We start from the raw sequence: 25039 nt of genomic DNA, 5'->3' as shown, positions 1-25039 counted from the left end.
GCAGAATTTGTGGACAGCAAGTTATATGGAAGAAAACCAGAAAATTTGCTGAATTCTTCCCAAACTGACACAAGTTATCAAACAATATAGCATAATTCCACTCCATAATCAACATGCTTACGTGCATCCCATCCAAAAGAAATAACCAAGAATCAATTAAAACGTAACAATTTCAATTGCAATTATGAAACATTTATCGAAAGAATAAAAAAGCATTAGATAAGACTTTTTGCATAACAAAAATTTCCCACGTAGACACTCTCTCGTCATGAAAGATTCTCAATCTATTATTTATAAATTTTCATAATTCTAGAAAATTTTCAAGCTTACAACAAAAAAAAAATTTAATAAAACTTTCTCCTTAAAATCAACAAATGAATTTTTGTTCCTAATTTTAATGTTTCCAAGTCAAAAAGATGGCAGAAAGTTGTTAAAAAACTTCACATTTATCCCACACCCTTGTCCATTTTTACTCATAATATGAAAATATTATTCTTTTCTACACATACAGTCATGTAAAAAAAATTGGTTTACTGAAAAAAGAAATACGCAAGCATAACCTTCCTCATCTCTCAATGGGGTTTGTTTAATGCTTATTTCGAGGGGCATTTTTGAAGAGAAAATGACGCTTATAATTTTGTTTTGATTGGATGGTTGAGTGGCTGGGTGAGATATTGGAAACTAGATATCCTAGAGAGCTAGGATTTGAAGTATTTAGACTTATCGAGTGAGTAGCTGGGTGAGGCGGCGAGACTATTCCGGAATACCTTATCCTACCCTACCCGGGACGTTCTATTCTACCAAACCCTACCCTAATTGAGATATTTTACTCTATACTACTCTATCCGTTATGTTCTACCTAATTCTACCCGGGATATAGTACACTACATGGACAGACATGGCTATTTTAGCCTTTCCTATCTATTCAACTCCTCCTTCAGCTTCAGCCTAAGGGCATCCTAGGATAAAGTGGAATATAGGAACTTAGGATAGTCCTGCTTAGGATAGAGTTGAATATCCCGGGTAAGATAGCGAAGGGCAAAATATCCTGTGTAGGGTAGAATGATGTTGAATATCCCGGAATGGGTAGGATAAGATGAAATATCCTGGGTAGGTTAAGAATCCTACCCCTGTGCAAAAATGCGTTTAATCCTCTCCATAACTCAAGGACTTTCAACATTCTTTTTCTATTCTATGATAATTGTGCGTCAGATGAGAAAGTTGGTACGTAAACAGATGAAGGGAAAATGATACTTATGAAGAGAAAAAATATATATAAAATGAGCAATTTCACATATTTAACAAGTTTTTATTGCTTCCTCAAAAGTTTCCCTATAGATGCAAAAAAAATAAGAATTTTTCTCTCTTTTGATGGGTCAAAGGCATTTTTCAAATTTATAAAGCCGAAATTTTTTCATATTCATCATTTTAATATATATAAAAAAAAATCACGAAACCAACCACGAGATACGAAAATTCCTGCTTTATATTGCATTTTATTTGCATTTTTTTTATTCCTTATTTTAATTTTTTTTTGCATAGCACAAAAAAAATATTATTTTTCTATTTTTTTCTCTTATGTATTTTCACAAATACACAAAATGGAGATTGGAAAACATTACACATCCGAAGTTGAATAAAAAAAAAAAATCGTTAAGAGTGGGTGGAAAGAGAGTCACCCACATTTCGTAACTTTGCTATATTATTTAACTCACACACTTTACTCTTTCCAATTTTTTTCTCATTTCTACCACCCCACACCGTTTACTTCTATTTCATACTGACACTTTTTTTTGCTGTTGGTTTCAATACATCGCGTTACTGTACTGTATCAGCTTTATATTCTTGATAACTAGAATCTACTTTAGTAAATTTTTGGACATTCATTGCGCCAATAATAATTTATTGCTTACTTACAGCATGAAAAAACTATAAATGAATTCCATTTTTTAAGGATAATCATATTCAAGCATACTAATAAGTTGATATTGTGTATTTGTCACAATACATACGTGTAGAATAAGGAGCTCAACACATCCCTGTTGTATGACACGAGATACAATAATTCTTACAAGTTTTATGATTGTGAGAAGCACCTAAACATTACCATGTCACGCCATTTCTGTCCTCAATAAATACATCAGTATGAAATGAAGGTGGAAGGGAAGTTTTGTAACAGGGGTGGATGTAGGGGAGGGAATGGCTTGTTAGATGAGAATATGTGATGAAAATAGAGTGAATTGAAAGGTTAAATAGAAAGGCTCAATTCCTCTGGTTGTCGGATTTAAACCAAATGCGACACCATGCCACAGTTACATAGACACCATGCCACAGTAACGCAGACACAATGCCGCAAAAACGCAGACATGATATCAGAGTCACGCCGACACCATGTCAGAGTCACATCAACACCATTTAATAGTTACACCGACACCATGCCAGAGTCACACTGACATCATGTCAGAGTCAGACTGACAACATGTCAGAGTCACACTGACACCATGTCAGAGTCACACTGACAACATATCAGAGCCACACTGACACCATGTCAGATTTGTGCTATTCTGGAATATCCTTTCAAGAATTCAGAAATTCCCCTAAATCCATTACTGATTCACAGTCAGAACCATCGACTTTTTCCATTTGATAATATAATGGCCAAACTGCTCATATTTCCAGCATTATTCTTGCATTTGCATATCATTTACATTACTTCTGTGAGCTCAAATGAGGGGGAGAGTTTAGGAATTATTACACAAAGAAAAAATGTTGTTTTTGCTACCTTTTCTATTATTTTTTTGTGAATCGCTCAACAAAACAAAAAAATATTGAATTATATATTTCTAAGAATTGTTTTTTCTTAAAGTAACGGAAGTGACTAAATGCTTAGGGCGAACAGAAACAAGAGAAATCAGGAAAGGTAATGTTGTTGTTGCACAACATGAGATTCTAAAGACTTGAAATTGACCGCAATTTAATGAATTTTATGTCAATGAATACATTTGAAATAAAATCAATCAAATAACTTGCTTAACTTCTCAGAAGATGAGCATTTTCATGACAAATATGAAAAAAATCTTTAATGAAATCCTTTGTTGACTTCATATTCATCCTTATGGCACATTAAAATGCCAAAAACATTTCCTTGCTCGAGGCAAATTTAATAAATGTTATTTCAAAGCTTAGGGATTCTATGATAATATGAATATGATGAAGACTGATAATGTATAGACTACGAATGTCAAACGAATATCCAAAAATTAGATTCAGCAAAAATGAAAAAAATTAAATTTCATGAGTTCATAAAATGGCGAAACAAAATCATTTTCTTCAGCTATTGCACGAAGGTATTCGATGATGAGAAAAATATCGAATTTCTGTTTTTTAAATCCTTTACATTTGAATAAAATAACATCTTATTGATTAAATTATTGTAAAAAAATTTCGTGAATTTTAAATAAAAATAAAAATTAAAATGTTGAGGCTGTGCAGATAATTTCATTATTATTTACACATTATGCTAATTTACATATTGTAAGCGTTCAAAAGGACACAAAAAAGTGAGATTTGGGGGTTGTGCGTTAATGATGTGGCATGCATTGAAATTGACTCTTAATTCTTGAAATTTAATGCTGGCTCATCATTATACAGTGATAAAGGAGCTTCGTCAGGGAAGCGAGGGTGGTGGGGATGTCAAATTTTACATCAACCTCTCCATCTCGTTATTCTGGACCAAATTCTTCAATTTGCAAGGGATTTTGGACAGCAATTCCTCCTTCAAACAATTTTTGGTAACAAGCCTAGCAAACCACCCAGCATCTAGATTAATCACCTATCATCTAGGTTAACCCACATTCAGGTTAGTCACCTATCATCTAAGATAGTCACTTAGAATCAAGGTTAGGCTCCTGTCTTCTAAATTAGTCACCTAGTATCTAGACTAGTTAACTTGATTCTAGGTTAATCATCTTGCATCTAGGTTAGTCTCCTTGATTTTAAGCTAATCACCTTGCATTTAGGTTAGTCAACTAGCATCTTGGTTACCCCTTAGCATCTTGGCTACCCACCTAGCATATAGGTTTTCTATCATCTAGGTTAGTCTCCTGGCTTTTAGGTTAACCATCTTGCATCTAGATTAGTCACCTTGCATCCAGGATGAACCTCCTCATCCTACTCCTTCCTCCCATCTTAAACGTGCCAATCAACACCATCCCCACCCCCTTCAAACACCAGACATCATCAATAAACAACCCCCATCTTTCCAATTTTCTAGCCAAAAAAAGAAGCAAAAAAAAGAAAATATTTTTTATCTACCCGAAAATCGTGTTTTGTGAGTGAAAAACACAAAGCACAACAGCATCACGTTGAAATGTATATAGGTAGATAATAAAATGAGATTGTAGGATGAGATATAGAAAGAGAGAGAGAAAGAAAATTATATCAACAGAAAAAGGAAAAACGAGAAATTTTCCGCTTTTGCATATCAACACACAAAAAAAAGGAAATATTCGTTAATGCAAAAAAAGAGGAATTCACGATACTCTCATATACATATCGCCACTAATACCATTAAATAATTTACAATTAAACCTCCCCCCATCCAAAATCCCTGACATTTTCATCTCATTCCACAGCAACTAAATATTCTTCCCTAAATGCTTCGACTACATTACATTAAAGAGAAAAAGAAGTTCCAAAATTTATCATTTCCATTTTTTTTCTCTGTTTGTTCATCCACTCGATATCAGGAAGGACGAAACGAACAGAAAAAATCTCATTTAATTAAAGCCATAAAACAAGTGCAACTGAATCAGCATTAAACAAGCACAAAAAAAAAAAAATATTCAAAAGTTTAAGTATAAAAATGTGTTTCGACAGCTTTAAAGCTATTGAAGTACAGGAAAATATTCAAGCATCATCTCCTGGGTGGATTTTTATTGATTTTTTTCTGTTCATTCTTCCTTTCAGCTTCCACTTTTCGCCTCGAAAAACCCATCTGATGGTGAAAATACTGTGGCAAAAATGAAAAAAAAAAATGTAATCTCTCCCCTTTAAATACTTTTGGTGTATTTCTTTCATTCCTTTCCCACTTTCTACTCAATTTCTATCTTACTTTTCTTTCTATTTTTGTCTCATTTCTTGATAGTGATACGGTAGTTGTAAGACAGGGTTGGAAGCAATTGATGGGTATTGAAGCGTGAGGGTATCAATGATGGATGTTGAGACGTGAGAATTATGAGTCAGAAGTAATGACGGAGACAAGGGGGAGAAGGGGTAGGTTGGAGGGTATGTAGTCCCATCCTTCAGATTAGAAGATCAGTCATTATCTAATGACAGATTCATTGCAAATCCATAAATTCCCACGAAATGTCACAAATTAATCATTAAATTTTATGAAATGCCAAAATTTAAGAGGAAGTTTTGGATTTATGTTGTCTAAAAAGAGAAAAGAATTGACCCAAAACTCCATCCTACCACTCCTAGTCTACGCTCGTTCCAGAACTCGAACTCGACTTGAGTCTGGCTCATTCTAAAGATATTATTCAGATTACATCAATAGTTTAAGATAGCATTCTGTTAATCTTAGAAGCAACCCGTTAGCTAAGTGGCAAGAACATTGGATTGAAAAACAAAAGAGCGAAGGTTCAATTCCTCAAATTATACTTTGATCTTAGTCATCACAGCCGAGAAGCGATGACAAAAGAACTCCTGGAAGGAAGCTGTCGATAGACACAGTGTTGCATTTGGTATTGGAAATCGACAGAAAAAAGCCATCGATAAGGCAAGCTTTATGCGTCATCTGAGGAAGGCCGTGGATCACAATTGATCTGAATGGCCAGCGAAGCAAGTAAGTAGTTAATACTCAAACTACTTTAACTCTAATAAGCTTTAAGATTGACCAGAACACATTTCAGTAACAGGATTTGCCTCAGTTATCTCCTTAAAGCCAGTCCCTCATCTACAACAACCCTGACAATCTCTCACCCATTTCCCTTTGTGCTACGTTGAAATATTTTTCTTATAGCGATTACGACTCACGCAAAATTAAATAGTGCTGTGATAAATGTGGAATAACTACGATGGCCAAAAAAAATTTTATTCCTTCTATAGAACTATGTCGAGCACAATTTTTTACACACGCAATGAATTTGAAAAATTACTTTTCATTTCACAATTAATTGCTTGCTTATGTTCCTATTATCAAGCCTTTATTTTTTTGAGGCTTTAATTTTCGACTATGTACACGTTAAATTTTTGCATGTTTATAAGGAAATGTCTTATTAATAAATATTAATTCTATTAGAAGGGACACCGTCCATGTTGTTTTGGATCGATCTGATATGAATATTGGTGGCAATAACCTTAAAATGAGGTAGATTTTTGGAATAATAGGAATATGTTATGGAGATTGTGGGTTTTTTGTGAATTGAGGGATATTGGACAGCGAATAGTTGGGACTAGATCGTCTTATGACCGAATAAGGGTTTTTGAGATTGAGGTGAAGCTATTTTCAGATATAAGTGATAAAGGATTGTCAAGACCAAGACTCTAAGGATTACCCTTGCAGTCTCTGTTCCGGTCTCAATATTGAGAACATGACAAAGCCGAGACTTAAAGATGTCATTTTGGCCAATCTCAGTGCACCGGGACATGAATATCCTGTTTAAAGTGATGCTTCTGGATCTTTGGAAGTGCTCCTCCAATTTTTGGACCTTGAATGAGAATTGGCAAGACCAAGACATCGGCAAAATGAGTATTGAGAGCACTCTCTTGAACTGCTGGCAATATGAAGTGGTATCTATGTGCAACTCTCAGATTAATGACTCAAGCAACAGCCTATCCTCATCCCAAAATTCAACTCTAATCTGCCACATACAACTTAAAACAGAATTACTACAAGAATTATAGATTAATAACTTTTTCATTAATCACAAAATGCACCAAAGATAATGCACAATCACTAAGCTTACGACTTAAAATCATGCATGGAATTAGAGTGCTTCATATAAAGCTCAACAGATCAAGCTTCACATTTTCTTCATTAAAAATCATCCATTTTTGAAAAAAATTCCCACTAGTTGCAAAATTCTTCACAGCATAGCTATAATCTCGCATATGGATATACAAAAGAGATTGAAAATTTTAAAATTCACATCTTTGTGTTCGTGTATACATGTTTTGAGGATGTCTTTCTCACTTAACAAGCACAGAATGATTTTCATGGTGAACAAATAATTCCAAAATACTAGTATCTATTTATGTACATGTATGATTATACCAGCTCAAAACCAATCTCCATTAACCACCCACAGCTATAGTACACAAAAAAAGAAAAGAGCGACCACCCGAAAAACAGAGAGACGAAAACCTTTTTTTGAGGATGATTATGATGAGAATGAGGAAAATGTGGAGAGAATTATTTTAGAAAGCACACATTGGGAAATGGCGTAAAAATGGGGGTTGTTTGAGTGTTACGTAGCCTAAAAGGGAATGAGGGTTTTTTAAAGAGTTTGGTGTAATTAATTTAGTAGTTTTTAAGCATGCTCGCTTGCGTACTGTCAGTTTAATATGGTTTTGAGAGCATGCTCTTTGTATGCTCAGGGGTAATGTCTTAGGAGTGAGGCTCTTAGAGTGAGGTAAAGAACTTGCTGTACTTAAATATAGTAGTTAAGCATGCTCGCGAGCGTATTCTCAGCTTTTTCTGCTGTTAAAACCATGCGAATTTGTATGCTCAGAGTAATGCACTTGGGTGGGAGGTGGAGCAGGATGGTCCATAAATTCACAATTTTCCATGGAGATTTTGGAACAGAAGAAGGAGTGGTTGAGGCTACAGTCCCCAAAATGTCAATTTTCCCCGTCACACAATAACCAAACAGCCCCCAAAAGAAGAACCAAAAAAAGAAAAATATTGAGATGAAAAATGGTGGAAATTTATTATGTAAAAAAAACGAATTAAATAAGTGAGCAGCATAAAACTTTGTTTCATCACCATGAGCAGAATAAAAAAAATGAAAAAAATATCCGGAAAAATTTGATGAAAAAAATTCTTTTTTTTTCCCCAAAGTGAAGACAGAAAATTACAAATGACATTCGGTAATTAGGATTAATAAGGAGATTGCTAATTGTGATTTAATGAAAACATGTTCTTAAAAATGATTAAAGACTTGAAAAATTGAATTTAAAAAATGTGTTTAATTTTCAAGGTTTCGAGTAATTTTTGAGGCATCAGCATCTTATAAACACCACCATCTTTTCTATCAATTCCATTTTTTTATTTCGTAGCTGTGTAGGTGTTCGTCACATGAAAAAAATGGAGCCCTTCTTGTTTTTCCTTTTTCAAATAAAATGTTCTTCATCATTTTTCATTTTTTGTACTTTCTTAAGGGAATTCTTTGGTTATGATGTCCAGTAATTGAAATGTAAGAACAATTTTGTGCTGGTGGGTCTTTAAATAATTCTTTTTTTTTTGGAAAGATTATGATATGTCAGGGGTATAGTATGAAGAGGTAGGATTGCTTAAAGACACGTGAGAGAGTAACATGTGTAAGCTTGTGCTGCACAAGTCATCATTTAAAAAATCTAGCTCGCAAAGCACCTGAAGCATTATGATATAGCAAATAGTGTTCATAGAGTGTGGCTCTCAAGTTATTGAAGCATGTGTTGACATCACCTCCTAGACATCACATGCAAACAACCCCTTAGACCTTCTTATTGCTCCCTTTTGAGTATCAAAAAAATAGATCAAAAAGGATATTCAATTTCAATTTTTTTTCTCTTTCTCTTTTGAGGCTGCCGAACATTATATAAAAATTATTTGTTTGGTGCTTGTTTTTTTATACGATTCAGCGGATATGAAACATTATTTCACCTTTCTTGTAATTTTAAAGCTCAACAGCTTACTTTTATAACATTAATTAATGTATAATGAACCTCAACAATTCACACAAAACAAATTATTAAAAATTTTGTGTTATTTTTTCATTCTTCTTACTGCGTAGAACGCCATGAACCGTTGAAATATAAAATTTACTGCTTGAAAATCAAATATTGTGCAACAACAACAAACAAGCTATCCATCCATTCCCACCCATTCACTTATATTATTCATTTAGAATTTATATATAAAATTTTCACATTCACATTTTGCAGAACCTTCGCCTCATCCCCTCCCCCTCTTTTATAAAATTATTTTCACCCCATCTCCAAAAAAGGAGCTTATTGCATGTGACGGAGCAGCGTACACTAGAGAGCTCTCGAGTTTGTTTTATATTCCCGGGCTGAATGGCTGACTACTTGCACTATAACATGCTTTTTTTTATTATATATTCTCTCTCTCATCTACATTCTTTCCTCTCCATATCCACCTTTATTATGTATATAAAAAAATAGTTGTATAAACGCAATTCATTACTAATGCTATTGATACACATACATTCGATTACTTCGGCTCAAGCAAAAATAACATAAAGTTGGAAAATTTATGATGGAAAAATGTAAAAAAATATTGAAAAAAATTTTTAAAGCTTATTTTGTCATTCTAGGAGAATCAGACTGTGGAAATGTTAACAATTTATATTTTTAAAAATAAAATGACCGTTAATTTTTGAATTTTGGATAGATCGTTAATTTTTGAATTTTGAAAAGACCGTTATGAAACCTTGGCAAACTTTGGAAAATTTTGAATCAAATTTATGATTGATAACAACAAATCAATCTTCAGTTGAGCAGTTTAGGACAGTGAAGGCCAACTTATGTGCCGCGGCACACTAGGAAATGCCAAAAACCATATGCCGTGTAAGGTTTTGGTCGACGCTTACCATCAAGGTGTGTTTTATAACAGTCAAAATAAATTTGAACGGCGTAATTCGACGCCCTTCGACTCTCAATATCGACACTTTTCGACACTCAGTGTCGACGCTCATCGACACTCGATACTTCGATACTCGGTATCGAGACGGTCTTCGATACTCAACAATGTCAAAGGAATTTGACGCTCAGTATCGACGCCCTTCGACAGTCGATGTCAATGTCAAAGGAATCGAACACTCAAATTTCCACAGTCTGCTAGGAACAAGAAATTAAAGGGATTTTCGTGCTTTTATTTGTCATGCAAATGAATTTTTATATATTTTTTTTGGGAATAAAAAAACAATAGTACTAGTAATAATGATTATAGCATACCCACTGCTTCTAAATAGATATACGTACATGTATTTTCTTCTGCTTCACTGAAAACTTTATCTTTTTTTTTAGTTTGTTTGTTTTTTGGGAGAGATGAGAACAAGAAAAAAGGGAAGAAAAAAGAAAGAAAAAAAAAATAAATAAAAAAAATTTGAAATGAGAGGAGCCTGTTTACTATGCGTAGAACGATACACAAAAATATTGCAATTATTTACGGAACCGACAACATTCACATGTACGCTTTATAACCTCCTGCACATATAGAAAACAGCAGTGACAATGCTTTTTCTCTTTCTATATACATGCAAGCATAGATGGAAAATCCGCATATAAAATATGAAGGCAAGCTCATGATGTCCTCATACCCCAACCCCACCACACACACCTCACCCCGTCCCCGACTATACCGAAAAATTTTCTCTTTATATTTTTTTTTGTTGCTGCTGCTGCTCTTCTACTTGACACAATAGTGCAACTCTCCATTTATACATAAACTTTTGTGTGTTGTTCACTCATCTATTGCTTTTGATACATATGGTCATTCTGTATGAATATTCCACCTATAACATTTCTTTTTTTTTTATATCCTCTTTTTCATTATTCAGAAAATGGACAACACGTACGCACACAAAATGTGGGTAGGCGAATGAGGTGGTGAAATTGGGTAGATCAGGGAAAAATTGAAGATGGAACGTAGAGTGGGGAAGATGGAAAAATGTAGGTACAGAGATGGAAAATCGATAAATGAAAACTGTCTTTTTCAAATCTCTCATTTTAGTTTTCCGTGTTGCACAGACGCCTGATATGTTTATAAATATAGATATGCATACGTACATACATTTATGTATATATTGCTTTATATACACAAAAATAATATTAACAATAATATTAGGTATGTTGTACATAAAGAAAACTATGTAGATGATTCTCGTGCTTCTGATTACTATATTTGTTTTTCCACTATATTTGATTATATTCATGCATAATGATGAGATTGTTATTTTGAAGTTTAATTGTGAATTATTTCAGATTTATTATTTTTTTTACTGTGCTATTCAATTCTCTATCGTCATATTTGTGTATGAAACATATTCGCATCTACAGCATACATATAAATTCATCAATTAATTAGTGCATTTTATAATCAAGAAATATATTTAAAACCACACAATAGGATGCTTTCTATAGATTTCAGTAATAGGATATTTCGAGTATGATGCATGTTATTTATACATATTTTGGATGGACGAGTAAGTTTTTGGGAAGTGAAATGTGAGAGATTGTTGGAGAAGAAGCGCTTAAAGATACTGTAGGATTTTCCCTCGATCATGACAAATTTTCGAGATCAACAAAGAGACTAAAACTCCGAGGGAATTCTTTGAAGTCTCAGTCTCGACCGAGAGCCAGACTTGCCAGTCTCGATCTTGACGACACCCTTGAAAATTACTTCAAAGGTCATGGAAGCAGATACATGATGAAACAAGGCATGCCTAGGATTAATGATCTGTGATGGTTTTATAGTGAATTAGTTTGATGGTTAAGAACTCAACTGAAGGATCACTAGCCCTAACAGGCATAAAGACCGGTTTTAGGTCCTGGAGTGGTATTTCTATTCAATGACACCATGTCCCTTGTCTGCAAAATTGACGAATGACTCAGAGAGGATTTGGAATATTTGCATTGGAAAGCTGAGATTTAGGAGATTTTTGTCTAAAGCAATCCTAGCCAATTGAGGAATTTTGTCTGAATATGGAAAGGGTCGCTCATCACGTGACAATGGGTACATCTGCGCCATAGTCAAATGAGTAGTGACAGTTATGGAAGTAAGGGTTGACTCCAAAACTCTCCTTTCTGAAGCCTCCTCCTCTGACTGAATCGGTTAGACTTCACACAAGAAAATTTTGAATTCAAATTTATTTAAAACTTAGCAAATCTAGAAGTCATTTCGGATTTTGTATGAAAAAGTCGACTCGACATCATACATAATTGGGGTCGACCCCGAGATTTGAAGTTAAATTTTCAGCAGTTTACAGCATCTTTAGCAAGAAAACAGTAAATCTACAAGCATTCCCCAACAGCCACACAGAATGCTCTCCAGATCCTGCTGCTTGTTTTAAATACAATAGATGAGTATGCTTTTGAGCGTTGCTGTAAGCTTACTCTGCCCTTGAGAGCAAGCTTTATGTCAGCCATGGATGCCAGCCAGTGATTCTACCCAATCTGACAAAACAAAAGCTCAGTCTCAAAACAACTCCCAAACTTAAGCTCCGATCATTATTTTAATTCTCAGTATTTAAAATCATCTCATGAATTTCATAAGCATTTTATAGCAAGTTCCTGCCTGAATGAATTTATCAATTGAATATCCATAAAATTCCTCATATTTCATTATTTTCCATAAAAATGATTTTTCATTTAGTTCAAACATAGTTAAATTAACAAACAAATCAGAAAAATAAGTAGTAATTTTTTATTTACAGTTTACTACTGGTTTAGGTCATAAATAATGTCGGAAATTGCCTCGTGAACTTGTTCAACCACAAATAAAGGTTCGCATCTTGGTTAAATATATGCAAGAAAACTGACGATGATATGAAAAAAAGTGAGCAAAGAACCTTGTATTGGTTAAGTTTCTTACTTCATTTCTGTAGCTTTGATTTCATTTAACATAGAAGAGAACATAAGAGAAATGAAGGAAGCGAAATAAAAAAATCAAATGTTAAAAACCACAGCAAAATTACAGCTTTATGATCATTTATTCTGCCATTTGTAATGATTTAGCACACCATATAATGTGGTAAAGTATAAAGTATAGTCTTTTTTTTGGTAAACTGATGCAGTTGTTAGCTTTTTTATTGCCATATTCTGGTAGTAAGCTGCTAAACAAAACAAAAATTCCCACGTAAAATTGTCAATGAAATTCTCGCTTTTTTTGTGTGTAAACAAAGTCTGGACATTTATTGCGATTTACATTTGTGTGACGAATTTTGAATCTTTAGCTACTTTCCATATTGCATCAAAATTTCTAACCCAGGGGTGGGCAACCTTTTGTTTTTCATGGCACAAACCTGGGACACCTGTCATAGGCAAAAACCGTACAATTTCTTGATTATTTGTATGTTTTTCATACAAAACCTTACAAATTGTCGAAAAAATGTATGGTTTTTACCTGTGATAGGTGCCTGCTTTGCAATCTGGTTTTAATCCTCGACCAAAACCGTACAAGGTATATGGTTTCTGGTTTTAAGCCTCGACCAAAACCGTACTTGGTATATGGTTTTAAGCATCGACCAAAACCGTACACGGTATATGGTTTCTGGAATTAAGCCTCGACCAAAACCTTAAACTGCATATGGTTCCTTGGAACCATAGTGTGTCACTGCACAAAGATTGCCTACCACTGATTCAGCATGTTTTATTCAAATCATCATTTTTTGCTGTTGAGCTACTCTCATTTGTATAACAATAGCTTATCTCATTTCTTCTGTGTTTTGTATCTTGTTCTACATGTGGAATTTTTTTATTCAGCCAAATAAAAACGGGAAAAGAATGAAAAGAAAACTCACAAAACGTGAGTTTATCGATGAATAATTTTGAAAACATTCCATTCTGCTTTTTTTTTTGTAAATTTCTTGAATGAAATTAATTATAGTGTAATTTGTGGTAAGTAGGATATTGAAAAGAGAGTTTTGGTAGGGACAGGAATGAACTTGGGATTGGAGATTGGCAAGTGAGAGCCTGTAAGCGAGGCCATGCATCGCATTTGATCTGTACTTCAAAATAATGACTTTGAAAACAGAAAATCATCAAAAATGATCACAAAAACTGCAAAATTCTAACACTTCTAAACAAGAATATCTCCTAAAACAGCGAAACTTCACATTTTCGCGAATGAGATTGCGCCAAAAAATGGCTTCATATAAACAAAAAATTTTGAATGCTTTTATGGTTGACATTGTCAACAAATTTTCAAATACGACCACTAGAACTGTCAACCACCATGATAGCTATCATCTATAAACATTTTTATATGCAGCTGATCATTTGAAATGAGTTTCATGGCTGTCGATATTGCAATTTTTAGAAAAATGACATTTTGAGTTGCTTTATCTGGATTTTATGGAATATGATATGGATATTTTAAGGTTTGAGTCTGGTTTTAGATGGTTTGAGATTGATTTTGGTGATTGGACCGTGCTGCTGTCTCTTATGATACTCGTGGTTTACGTAGCTACTCAATTTAAGCTGGCTGCTCGCGCTCCTAAGTATCTTAGTGGACGCAACAGTGTCGCAACATCCTAGCAACTGTTGCAACCGGCGTGAATAAGAATTTTGCCACAACGACACTAAGATGACAGCGTAGTTAGCGTCAAGCGATGAATTTGGTCGTTTTCCCCAAGCAGCAATCACTTGATGCTCTGGATACCACCTTAGCACTCAAATGCTGGCAGTATGTTGATCGGGTTATGTCAGACAATCTAGCTCTCCGACAATAATCAGCTCAACGACATCAAATTCAAAATTTCATAATTAATGTCGCAATTTCCCTAAACACACTCACACTGAATAACACAACAAAAATTATTGAAAGAAAATGGCGGAAGTAACATTGAAATGCAGTAACAGTGTTCATTAATGTTTAATTGGTCTATGCTTTATGTGTCCATTTCAGGTAGTGATTAAAAAATTCATTATGCGTTTCAGACATTTTTTTTTATTTTAATTCCTCTTCTCGTATTTCTCTCTTGATCTATAATATGCTTACGATTTCTGCGTGTTATGAATAATTCATTTTAATGATATCATGGTTAGTTTTCTTGTAGTTCTCTTCGTTATTTCATTCTATTTCATTGATTCACATTTTGCTAATAATGATTATTATTGTTGTTGTTGCTTAATAGAATTGAATAATTTTAATTTCTCAAGCATCTCTTTTACTACCTCTTGGAAATAATATTATATTTCGGAATATATTCAAATAAATATATAGGAATATGTGCATACAGTAGGGTATCATCAATGAATTTCTTGGAAATTAATTTATAAAATAAATTTATAATAAAGCACATCAGATGCATGAATTTTGTTGGAAACTAATACAAATGTGAAATTGCATTTTTAACGTGTTTTTGAGAAAAATTGCTAATAATAATGCTTGCTGGGTACGGACCCTGTGCTGCAGGTAAGCTCACGGATCATCTGACCCATTTAAGGTGTGCTTTCTATTAGGAAAGATAATTTTAATAAACCGTTCAAGAGCAGAGCAAGCTGCGAGCAACCCATAAACAAAAGAAAAACAATTTTAAAGCGTTGCTTTAAAAAATCTAAAATTTGAATTTTTAGCAATCGTTAGAAAATTTGAATTTTTAACAATCGTTAGAAAATTCAAGTTCTTATAAATTTATTGAAAATTGCCAATTGATTCTTATTTATTTCGCCAATTACTGATATCAGGGACAAAAATGAGCTTTAGTCACTCGACTAAGATCTTCGTACTTTTGCAATTCTTATTTAATATTGAATAAAAAATTAACATATTATCGATAAGCGGATATGAAGTCCAAAACAATATTGTGAGTAAACTGATTGTCCATTGTTGCATTTGCAACAATTTCAATTTTCATGCATTTATGTAAGATCATTTGCAATTAAATATAAAGCATAGCTCGTTATGCAAAAAAACTTTTTTTTTCTTCTCATTTATCATAGTGATTATAAATATATGCTTTGTTTATGGCTTCATATTACATGATAATGTTAGAATAAAATGATGAAAATTCAAAGAGACTTTTTTATGTTGACATAATATGAAAATTAAATGCGTCTCGAAATTTATACAAAAGAAGTCAAGTCAAATTTGTTTTTCAGAAAGTTTTCTTATTTTTTTCAAGTAATATTTTTCAACATTTTCATACGTTCGTGCCTCAAGGTTGATTAAAAGCTCTAGAGAACAATATTTTAATCCTTTTTACAGAAATCATAGTAAAAATCTAGCATGTTACATGAATTTTGATAAGAGACTTTATAAGTTATGTACATTAAAAGGATAAATTCAAGGATTTTTTGGAAGGAACTTAGAAGTTAGATGCAAAATGTTCATTAAATTTTGTAGTTTTCAAGTCATTAACGCTTAATTTATCGTCTTTACATTTTGTGGTCAGTCTAGTCTCGTGTTGTCCAAACTGCGTATCGCAGCACGCAGCATCACACGTGTGGTTTCGGTTGTGGCTTACCACCAATGTGTTCCGTGACACAAAAAAGTGTTTGGGAAACATTGGTCTGTAAAAAACCCTAACTTCCCATAAAAAGATATGGAAAGACCCGGTTAGGCATGATAATATCCGATAAGGCATTGCCAGACCCGGTCCAACATGTTAAGTCTCGGTCAAACACATTAACACTCGATCAGACGTGGTAATACCCGGTCAGACATGATAAGACCCCGTTAGACAAGATAGGACCAGATCAAACATATTTAAAAGCTTTTCTGGACAACTAACTCAACTTCCCCTTGTCCCTAAGTGTTACTTATTTCACGAACGTTCCCTTAACTAACCATCTTCTAGATAACCTCCTATATTCACATTCAAGTAGTCAAAATAAGTCACAAATTGAAACGTATTCAGGTTAATATTGCATTAAAACTCAAACTCTCCGTTGATTATTGTACGCATCGTCCATAAGATTATTCGTTGATTATTAAATATTATTTTGTATGATAATTACCTATCGCAGGGTCTAGCACTGCCTGAGCCGCTTGTTCCTCACTTACAGGCGTTTTGAGCCACATTTTTTTCAGTTTCATAGCTACCGGTGAATCAGAATCTTCGGCTGTCGCCACTATAATGTTTTATGATAAAGGGAAGAAAAGATGGAAAGAAGAATGATGTGTTTATGTGGCCACAAAATTATTTGTTGATATTTTTTTGAAAGATAAATAAAAAATTCTACAGTAAAGAAATTTGTTAAGCTCTACAAGAATAAAAGTATAAAAATTTGTTGCTGAATTCAGAAAAAAAAACATTAAAAAATTCTACAACATTCATTTATCCATGTCAGATCATATTTTTTGATATATTTCCATAAATTACAGATAATTTTTAATAATAATAGCAACAAAATTTTTCATTAATTTCAGTAATTCATATGACAATCAGAAAGTAAAGTTTTATGTTGTTTTATGCAAAAAGACTTTTTCTACGTGTTAAGAAGTTTTAAAATGAAAATAATTATCTAAAAAGTTTTCAATTTGAGTTTTAATTGTGTTAAGGAAGTCTTATTCAGCATTATTATTATTAAATAGAAGTAAAAAGTCTACAATAAATTGCAATATTTAGAATGATAACTACGATTAACAAAGAGAAGTATGCTACAGAATTCTAATAAAAGTAACCCGAATAGTTCAAATCGGTTAATCGATCAAGAACTAGAATATAGTGACTCTGACTTGGTACTGGATTAGATTTAAATTCAAGACCACGCCAGAGACACGTCAGACATGCCAGAGACACGTCAGACATGTCAGAGACACGTCAGGCATGCCTGAGATACGTCAGACATGTCAGAGACACGTCAGACATGTCAGAGATACGTCAGACATGCCAGAGACACGTCAGACATGCCAGAGACACGTCAGGCATGCCAGAGACACGTCAGACATGCCAGAGACATGTCAGACATGCCAGAGACACGATTAACCGAATTGTGCTATTTGGCTACTTTAAAATGATTTTTAAATATAATAAATTTGTCAAATATTCAATGTAAAATATCATTTAGTGTAGTGTTGCCTAAACTATGTGCCTCAGAACACTAGTGTGCCGTGTATCGATCTATCATTCCATTCATCAAAATTTCTTATTAACAGCCTTCAAAACAATTTAAAAAAGTCTAAATCAAGGCAATTGAAAAGTTCATCATTTGGCTTCTTTTACAGATTTTCTTCTACAGATTTGTATATTTTTAACCTATGAACTTCAAAGGTTATCATCACTGGAATTCTTTCACCTTTCTAACTCGTGTCTACAAAGTTATAATCGTGCTATTTAATTAACACAAATTAATTATGAACAAAAAACGTTTTTACGTCAATCCATTAGGTCTTCTTTAAAAAAAATGTCCACGTTTTATAGAACATAATAGAATTGGATGAATGTAGTACGTAGCATGAAATTTGAGTCTAATGACAGCGACTATTGTGAATCCCACGCTGCAAACTGAAACTCTGTTAGGTATGGGTCAACTGATGAATTTGAGAGAAATTTCTTTAGAATTTTATGTAACATCTGTTGCTTAACAAAGGGGTGAGCATGGAAATGGCGTCTAATTTCAACCTAAAATAAGTCATGAGTGAAGGTATGTAAGGATGATTCTGGGAAGGAATTCAGTTGTTCTAGTAGCACAATATAGTTGCTAGGGCAATGGTATGTTGCTGAGTTAACAGGAAGATGAGGAGGTCAGGACGATGGGACAGTGAAGACTATATCTGAATCATTTTTCGGGAAAAAAATTGAATGAAAATGAAATTTGCCACAGCGTGTCGCTCAAGTACAGTGTAGACCAGTGGTGGGCAACTTATGAATCGCGCATATTAATGTACAGTACAAAAATTTGCAGTTTCGGTTGAGGCTTAATACCAAGGTGTGGACAATATTGAACAAGATCTTAAGGTGTGCCATGGCTCAAAAGTGATTACCAGTCCAAAACAGAAAAGGGGATTTTAGGGATAAAAATGATATTGATACAAATAGAATTCAGACTGTATACACCTAGATCAGTACTGCGCAACTTGTGTCGTGTGTCACGAGCCACATGTCGCCCAAGATGTAAATCAGATGTCATTTCATGTGTTCCATGAGTCGCAATTGACCTGGACGTCCAGTGAAGTTAAAAAACATATAAAATACCCTATTGCAACATCCCCCAACCATGAATCTCAAGAAAAATCTGTTACATCACTAACATATCATCCTTAAAAAAATTATTTCAAGTAACAAGATTGCTGTCAGTCAAGCTCATACACAAGTCGACATCACATATCATCAACAGAAAGAGAGCATGAAGAATAAAAAAGAAATTTTAAACAAGTCCTTGAACTTATTGTTGATATGAGAAGAATACTCAATTCACTTATGGAACAGAGAGAGAGACTCATCCTTAGCATTAAATATTAAAAGTTCTGCTCTAATAAAGATTTTTTTAAAAGTTTTTCTTTTATAGGAAATTGGATTGTTGAAATTAATTTTGGATGAAAAAAATGTTAAGCAATCAAAGGAAGTAAGATTGATGTAATAACATTATGTTTCTGTTAGTTTAAACACAATATAATTTTGAGTATAAGGACCCATACTCCAAAAATATTGCAAAATCTTACAACAATGCATGATATCTATGCACAAAACATCTATTATATCTTCCTCATACCATCTCACATGGAACTTTATCTAAGAAAAAAAATTAAATCTGCATATGATATGCTTTTGTGTATTGTTGTATAAATGTTATGCAGTCGAAATACACAACAGAGAACTGCGAGCGAGCAATGATTTTAAAACAAGAAGAGAGAAAAGCAATATTTTTGATGTAGGAGGTTGATTAAGTTTCATACGAGTGTGAGGTTATGTTTCACTATGATTTTTGAGGAAGAAGGTACCAGAATTATGGATTTATTTATCTTTTCTATAAAACTACATACAACAAACACATCCCATACAGTATTATCGCATTTTGAAGTAGCTGTAGAATTAAAAATATATATATATATAATATATAGGATGAATATCCTACACCTAGCAATAATACGAATTATTTCATATAATACAAAAAAGCATTTGTAGATAGGAATGGTTTTGGTTGGTTTGGATGGCTGGTTGTGCAAAATTTTTGCCCTGTTACGAGGTAGAATGATGAAGGTGATGGCAACAGCAACAAAACATCTGAGTAGAATGAGAACGGAAAATACGGGGTTTTAGGGGGTGGGGGTAGAAAGAAAAATTTTTGTATGTGAATCGGGTAAAAGTTTAGAGGTGGTTGGGTGGTTGGGATGGTTGTTTCCAATCAAAATAAGTAGAATGAGGAGTTTTTTTTGGGGTAAAATATCATCACAGAGACGGTTTTTGTGTCACAGATATACTTTTCGATGTGATGCTTCAAAAATAATGCCAAAGTACACTTCTGTATAACATTTTTCGTGGTGGCAATGCTGCTGCTGTTGCTTTGCTATGAATTGAATGAATAATGATGGTGTGGGGAAAAGGAACGAGAAGAATTCAAGCACGATGTAGATTTTTTGAGAATAAGGGATGAATGGGGATGAGGCAAACGGCTTTATATTTTTTTTTTGTATGTGATGTGATACAAAGCTGGTTACTATGGGAACCACGAAGGGGGCAATACATGGAGTGGGTGATTATGTGTGTGTGTGTGACTGTGTTTATGTGTGTGTGTGTATTTATTTTATATATTTATATTCAACGGCGATGGGTGGGGAGTGGAACTTTTTAGGGATTTTCAATTTTCATAGTTTTTTGAAGTGTGAGAAAATAGAAAATTTTGATCAAACGAATGTGGCAGATTATAATCATGTGAATGTGTACTATATGCTGTTTACAATGCACAAATATCCAGCATAGACAACAATTTGATAATTTAAAATTAAAGAATTTATTTTTTGATGTTATATGACATTTGTCATTTAAGCTCGTGCTCATAAATGAGTTATTGATGTGTCTAGAGAGTCTGAATGTTTTATGGATTATTCTTTGCAAAATTCATTCCAATTAAAAGTTTTTAAATAAATAATATACTTTAATTTCACAATAATAATAATTATCAAAACTTCAAAATAATTTAAATAATTTATCAATACAGCATAATTATCAAAAGTCCAAATATCCATTGATGATTCTCAAATAATTAATTTATGATAATATTTCATCTCAATGTAAGGCTTATGTCCGGGTGCATAATCTACTCAACATGTAAAATAATCCTTAATTAATCAATATTTCAATGAATGACAAAACTAAAGGAATTGATAGCAATTATTATGCGTTAATTATCAATTTTTAATATTGTGTGTGTATTTTCCAATGTGCTACATGAGATAATGTCTTATTTCACCATCTTGAATGCAACAAGGATAAAAAATTTCCATTTAATTTATGTATCATTCTAAGCACATCATATAAGATCATTTGAAAATGTGCAGTCTAAGTTGATACAATGAGATTGAAAATTATTCACGAAATTATAAACTAATTAAAGAAAAATTTACATGTTAATAGATAATGAATGTCATTTTGCGTCTATAATCATATTAGGATTTTAAGTTTCTTGCAAAATCCTTATCAAAAGCTCATTTCCCATCAGAATCATTTCATACTTAAAGTACACAAGGACATAAGAAATTGTTAACATTACAGGCACGATGCAGTGAAGAAACACAAGTCACAACACGATAACTATCATTCAAAGAAGTAATTTTTATACACAGCAGGGATTCAATTTTTTTTGTTTTTACTTTTCTACACCATGCAATCCGTTCAAGTGAGGACAATTGTGCTCCTTAACAAGACCAGAACATGACTAAACACCAACTTGTTAGTGAAATTGATGGAAGAATCTTAAATATTCATAAAGTGTAGGCAGGAGAACTGCTTATGGGAAAATTTGAATGAGAATTTACATTTTTAATGGCAATTTTTGTGATTGAGGATTGTTTTGTAGGTTGAATTAGAAGATGAGATTGAAGATGAATTGGGTTTTGTGAGGATGAGTTGGATCAAGTCCAGTCGAATTTATATATAATTTGAGTCGACTTCTAGCTCTGCATTACTATATATCACAACACAATGGTATGGCGCGAAACATCCGTGTGCCTCAGGTGTGCCGCGATACATCTCAGGTGTATCGCGACACATCGAAAGTGAGCTGCGACACATCTCAGGAGTGTCGTGAAACATTTCAAGTGTGCCGCGTTACATTTCAAATGTGTCACAACTGTTTTTTGGCTGCTGAGATGTGCCGTGGCATAAAACAGGTTGTGCACAGCTGTATTATCGTTATAATACCATGAATAAACCGACCCTTCCCGATCTGTTTAACATTTGACTAGATCCAGGAACAAAGACAAACTATGAAAATTTCCCTTTCACAATAACAAAATTCATTAAAATTCACTAAATTTCTTCCTAATCATCTAATTACCAACTCAAGTATTTTACTAAAAACTGATTAAAGATTCTTATTGAATAACATCCATAAACGGCATTATGTATCCAAGCAACAGAATTCACATCCAATCTCATTATAAATAACAAAAATATTTTCAAGAAATGAAATTTAATTTCCCATGGAAAATATTAGAGAATTTATTAAGTGATTACATAACAACAAGGAAAAGAAAGTATTGAATTGGATTCTAGAGTCGGAATTGGATTGATACGTGAGCTAAAAGGTACCATAAGTTCAACATAGGCGAATAAGAAAATTTTCTCTAATAATTTTACTTTATTTTTCATGATCCATCCTCACACCCCGCCATCTTAATCACCCAACCATCATCTCCCTCATCATTCCATCAACAATCTAACCATTCCGTCCCAGGGTGGCTTCGTGTTTTCTGCCACATCGCTTTTCTGTGTGTCGTCAATGGGGACGCTTTATTTTTTTTTTTTGTATAGAAGGTGGGAAAATATGGAAGGATGCAAAAGCAATAGAGAGTAGTTTGAGGTTGAACGAAATGAAAAAAAAAAAAATAGGAAAAAGAAGCAAATATATGTGGATGGAGGAAAAGCATAAATATGTATATACATCCCTGACTGTAAAGTTGTATGCAGATGTTATACAAATATACATACATATAAACCCTAACCCACCAAAAAAATATCTCATTCTCCCTCCAAAATATGGTATTTACTTGAAAAGAAGGAAAGAAAAGGATGATGAAAAAAAAAAAAGAATAAACTTTTACTCCCTCAGCTAAATGAATGTCATGTGAGCTACAAGAAAAGGAATGAAATTTTCTCCTTTTTTTTCGGGAATTCAAATATCTTTAGTTTTATTGTGTGAGCACCCTAATACATTTTTATAATGCATTAAATGTATCAGAAATTTTGTTAGCCTTTCTTATCGCTATCTTGCACTTGCTTTACAATCAGGGTTGTTCATATTGTGTGGTGTGGCACACTTTGTAGTGTGGCATACTATGTAGTGTGGCATACTGTGTCGTGTGGCACACTATGTAGTGTGACGTCGAATATTTTTTGGAACGGAATGATTTGACCTGATCCCCAAGTCTGCAGTTTTTGGCTGAACCTTACAGATTGCAGACCTGCAGTTTTGGACGAACTCTATAGAAAAATCATGAATCGTTTGTCATGTAGGGTTTCGGTCAAGGATTAAAACAAATACAGTGGTGAGCAACATTGTATTTTCTGTGGCATTGTGGTGAACCTTTTTTACTACGCACACGACACACGGTTTATGGTTTTTCCAACAAATTTTGCCGACACGCTAGTATGTTGTGGCACACAGGTTGCCCGCCACAGTGCCAATAAAATGTGACATGACGCAGAAACAGTTTGAACAACACTGCTTTGTTTAAATGAAATTTGCTGGTGGAAACGAATTTATAGGTTAGAAATTGTGATATAATATTTTAACAAATATCCTCAAACTTTTTTTCCTGGGAAATCCGCAGAAAACAGTCACTCAAATTTCAAACAATTCTAAACTGAAACTGACAATTTCTCACAAAATAAAATAAAAATTTCTTCAGAAAAATGTCTTGCAAAAAAAAAACTTGACAAAAAAAAGTCGAGAAAATTTGCAGAAAATAATGACAAACAAAGTACATCAATACCCTTGCGGCAATGTCTGTAACAATCTTTGTATCATCAGTTGACCTGATTTTACGGCAAGATTTGTGTTTTTGGGATTCTTGTGAATCTTATAAGAATAGTGTTGTGAAGTAAATTGAATTTTAAGGGGGATGCAAAAAAATGAAATGACAACAATAATATGAATGTCATGCGACTTTTTAACAAATGTATGAAGTTGTGGATGTAAGTTTGTGGGGATGTATGTGTAGTTTTTAAAGGAATTTAATCAATATTTATTGATGAAAAGGTTCAATATGATTGTAAAATTGAAATTGTAAAAGAATTTGTACTTGCAAGATGGAAGTTGTATTTGAAAATATGTATTTTACTGAAAAGGACTGTGAGAATGGTCACATGTTAGAGCTGTGGAATAATAAACAGGCAACTAGCACATCAGAGCCGAAGTCAACTCAGATTTCATATGGAAAAGCCAATTCAAGTCAACTCGACTTCATTTGAATTCGAGTCAAGATTGAGGTCCGTAGCACGCTCATATGATACCATCATGGTTGATACGTGTCGATGGTTGTATCATGGCATTATCGTAATACCATCATGTTATCAAGTGAGCATGCTTTCTATCTGTTGAAGCCATGAAACTCGAATAACACAAGTTGGTTAATTGATCCAAAATCCGGTACTAAACCGTTGTGACTCACATTCTGACTTGGTGGCAGATTCGGTTTAAATCAAGCCGTTTTATGGATGTTAACCTTTTGGATGTATACTGAATCTGACACCAAATCAGACAAGCATGATTCTGGCATTGTGTCCGATTTTTGAATAATTTACCGAATTGTGCTTTTCGGGCATATGATTGCTCATTGACTCTTAGGATGTAAGAACATCATTAATGACTCTACCCTGCAATACTCTACAAGAATTTCATATCCACAGCCATTTCCATTTCCATTCTAAAACCAACAATTCCAATAACATCCCAAAATTCAAAATAAAAATCAATTAAGATTGAA

The 25039-nt window shown here is 33.4% G+C and overlaps 1 protein-coding gene across 3 annotated transcripts in view; it reads right to left on the bottom strand.

Annotated features, from left to right (window-relative positions):
* Positions 1-25039, bottom strand: part of MTA1-like (metastasis associated 1-like) — a 57482-nt gene that overhangs the window by 11228 nt on the left and 21215 nt on the right. The window contains exons 3-4 of one of the 3 annotated variants that reach the window (XM_070653393.1): positions 16909-17022; positions 10210-10242 (exon numbers count right to left, since the gene is read on the bottom strand). The exons of 1 other annotated variant lie outside the window; for it this stretch is intronic. In XM_070653393.1, coding sequence (XP_070509494.1) covers positions 10210-10242; positions 16909-17022 — 147 coding nt within the window. The remainder of the gene's footprint in view (positions 1-10209; positions 10243-16908; positions 17023-25039) is intronic. One more of the 3 variants, XM_070653401.1, reaches the window with a different exon arrangement.

The sequence above is a fragment of the Chironomus tepperi genome, unplaced genomic scaffold (assembly GCF_022539635.2).
Source record: "Chironomus tepperi strain 1889 unplaced genomic scaffold, CSIRO-AGI_Ctep_v1 contig_8, whole genome shotgun sequence".
Classification (NCBI taxonomy): Eukaryota; Metazoa; Arthropoda; class Insecta; order Diptera; family Chironomidae; genus Chironomus; species Chironomus tepperi.
Note: the sequence above shows the minus strand (reverse complement) of the source record. Positions and strands in the feature narration are given on the sequence as shown.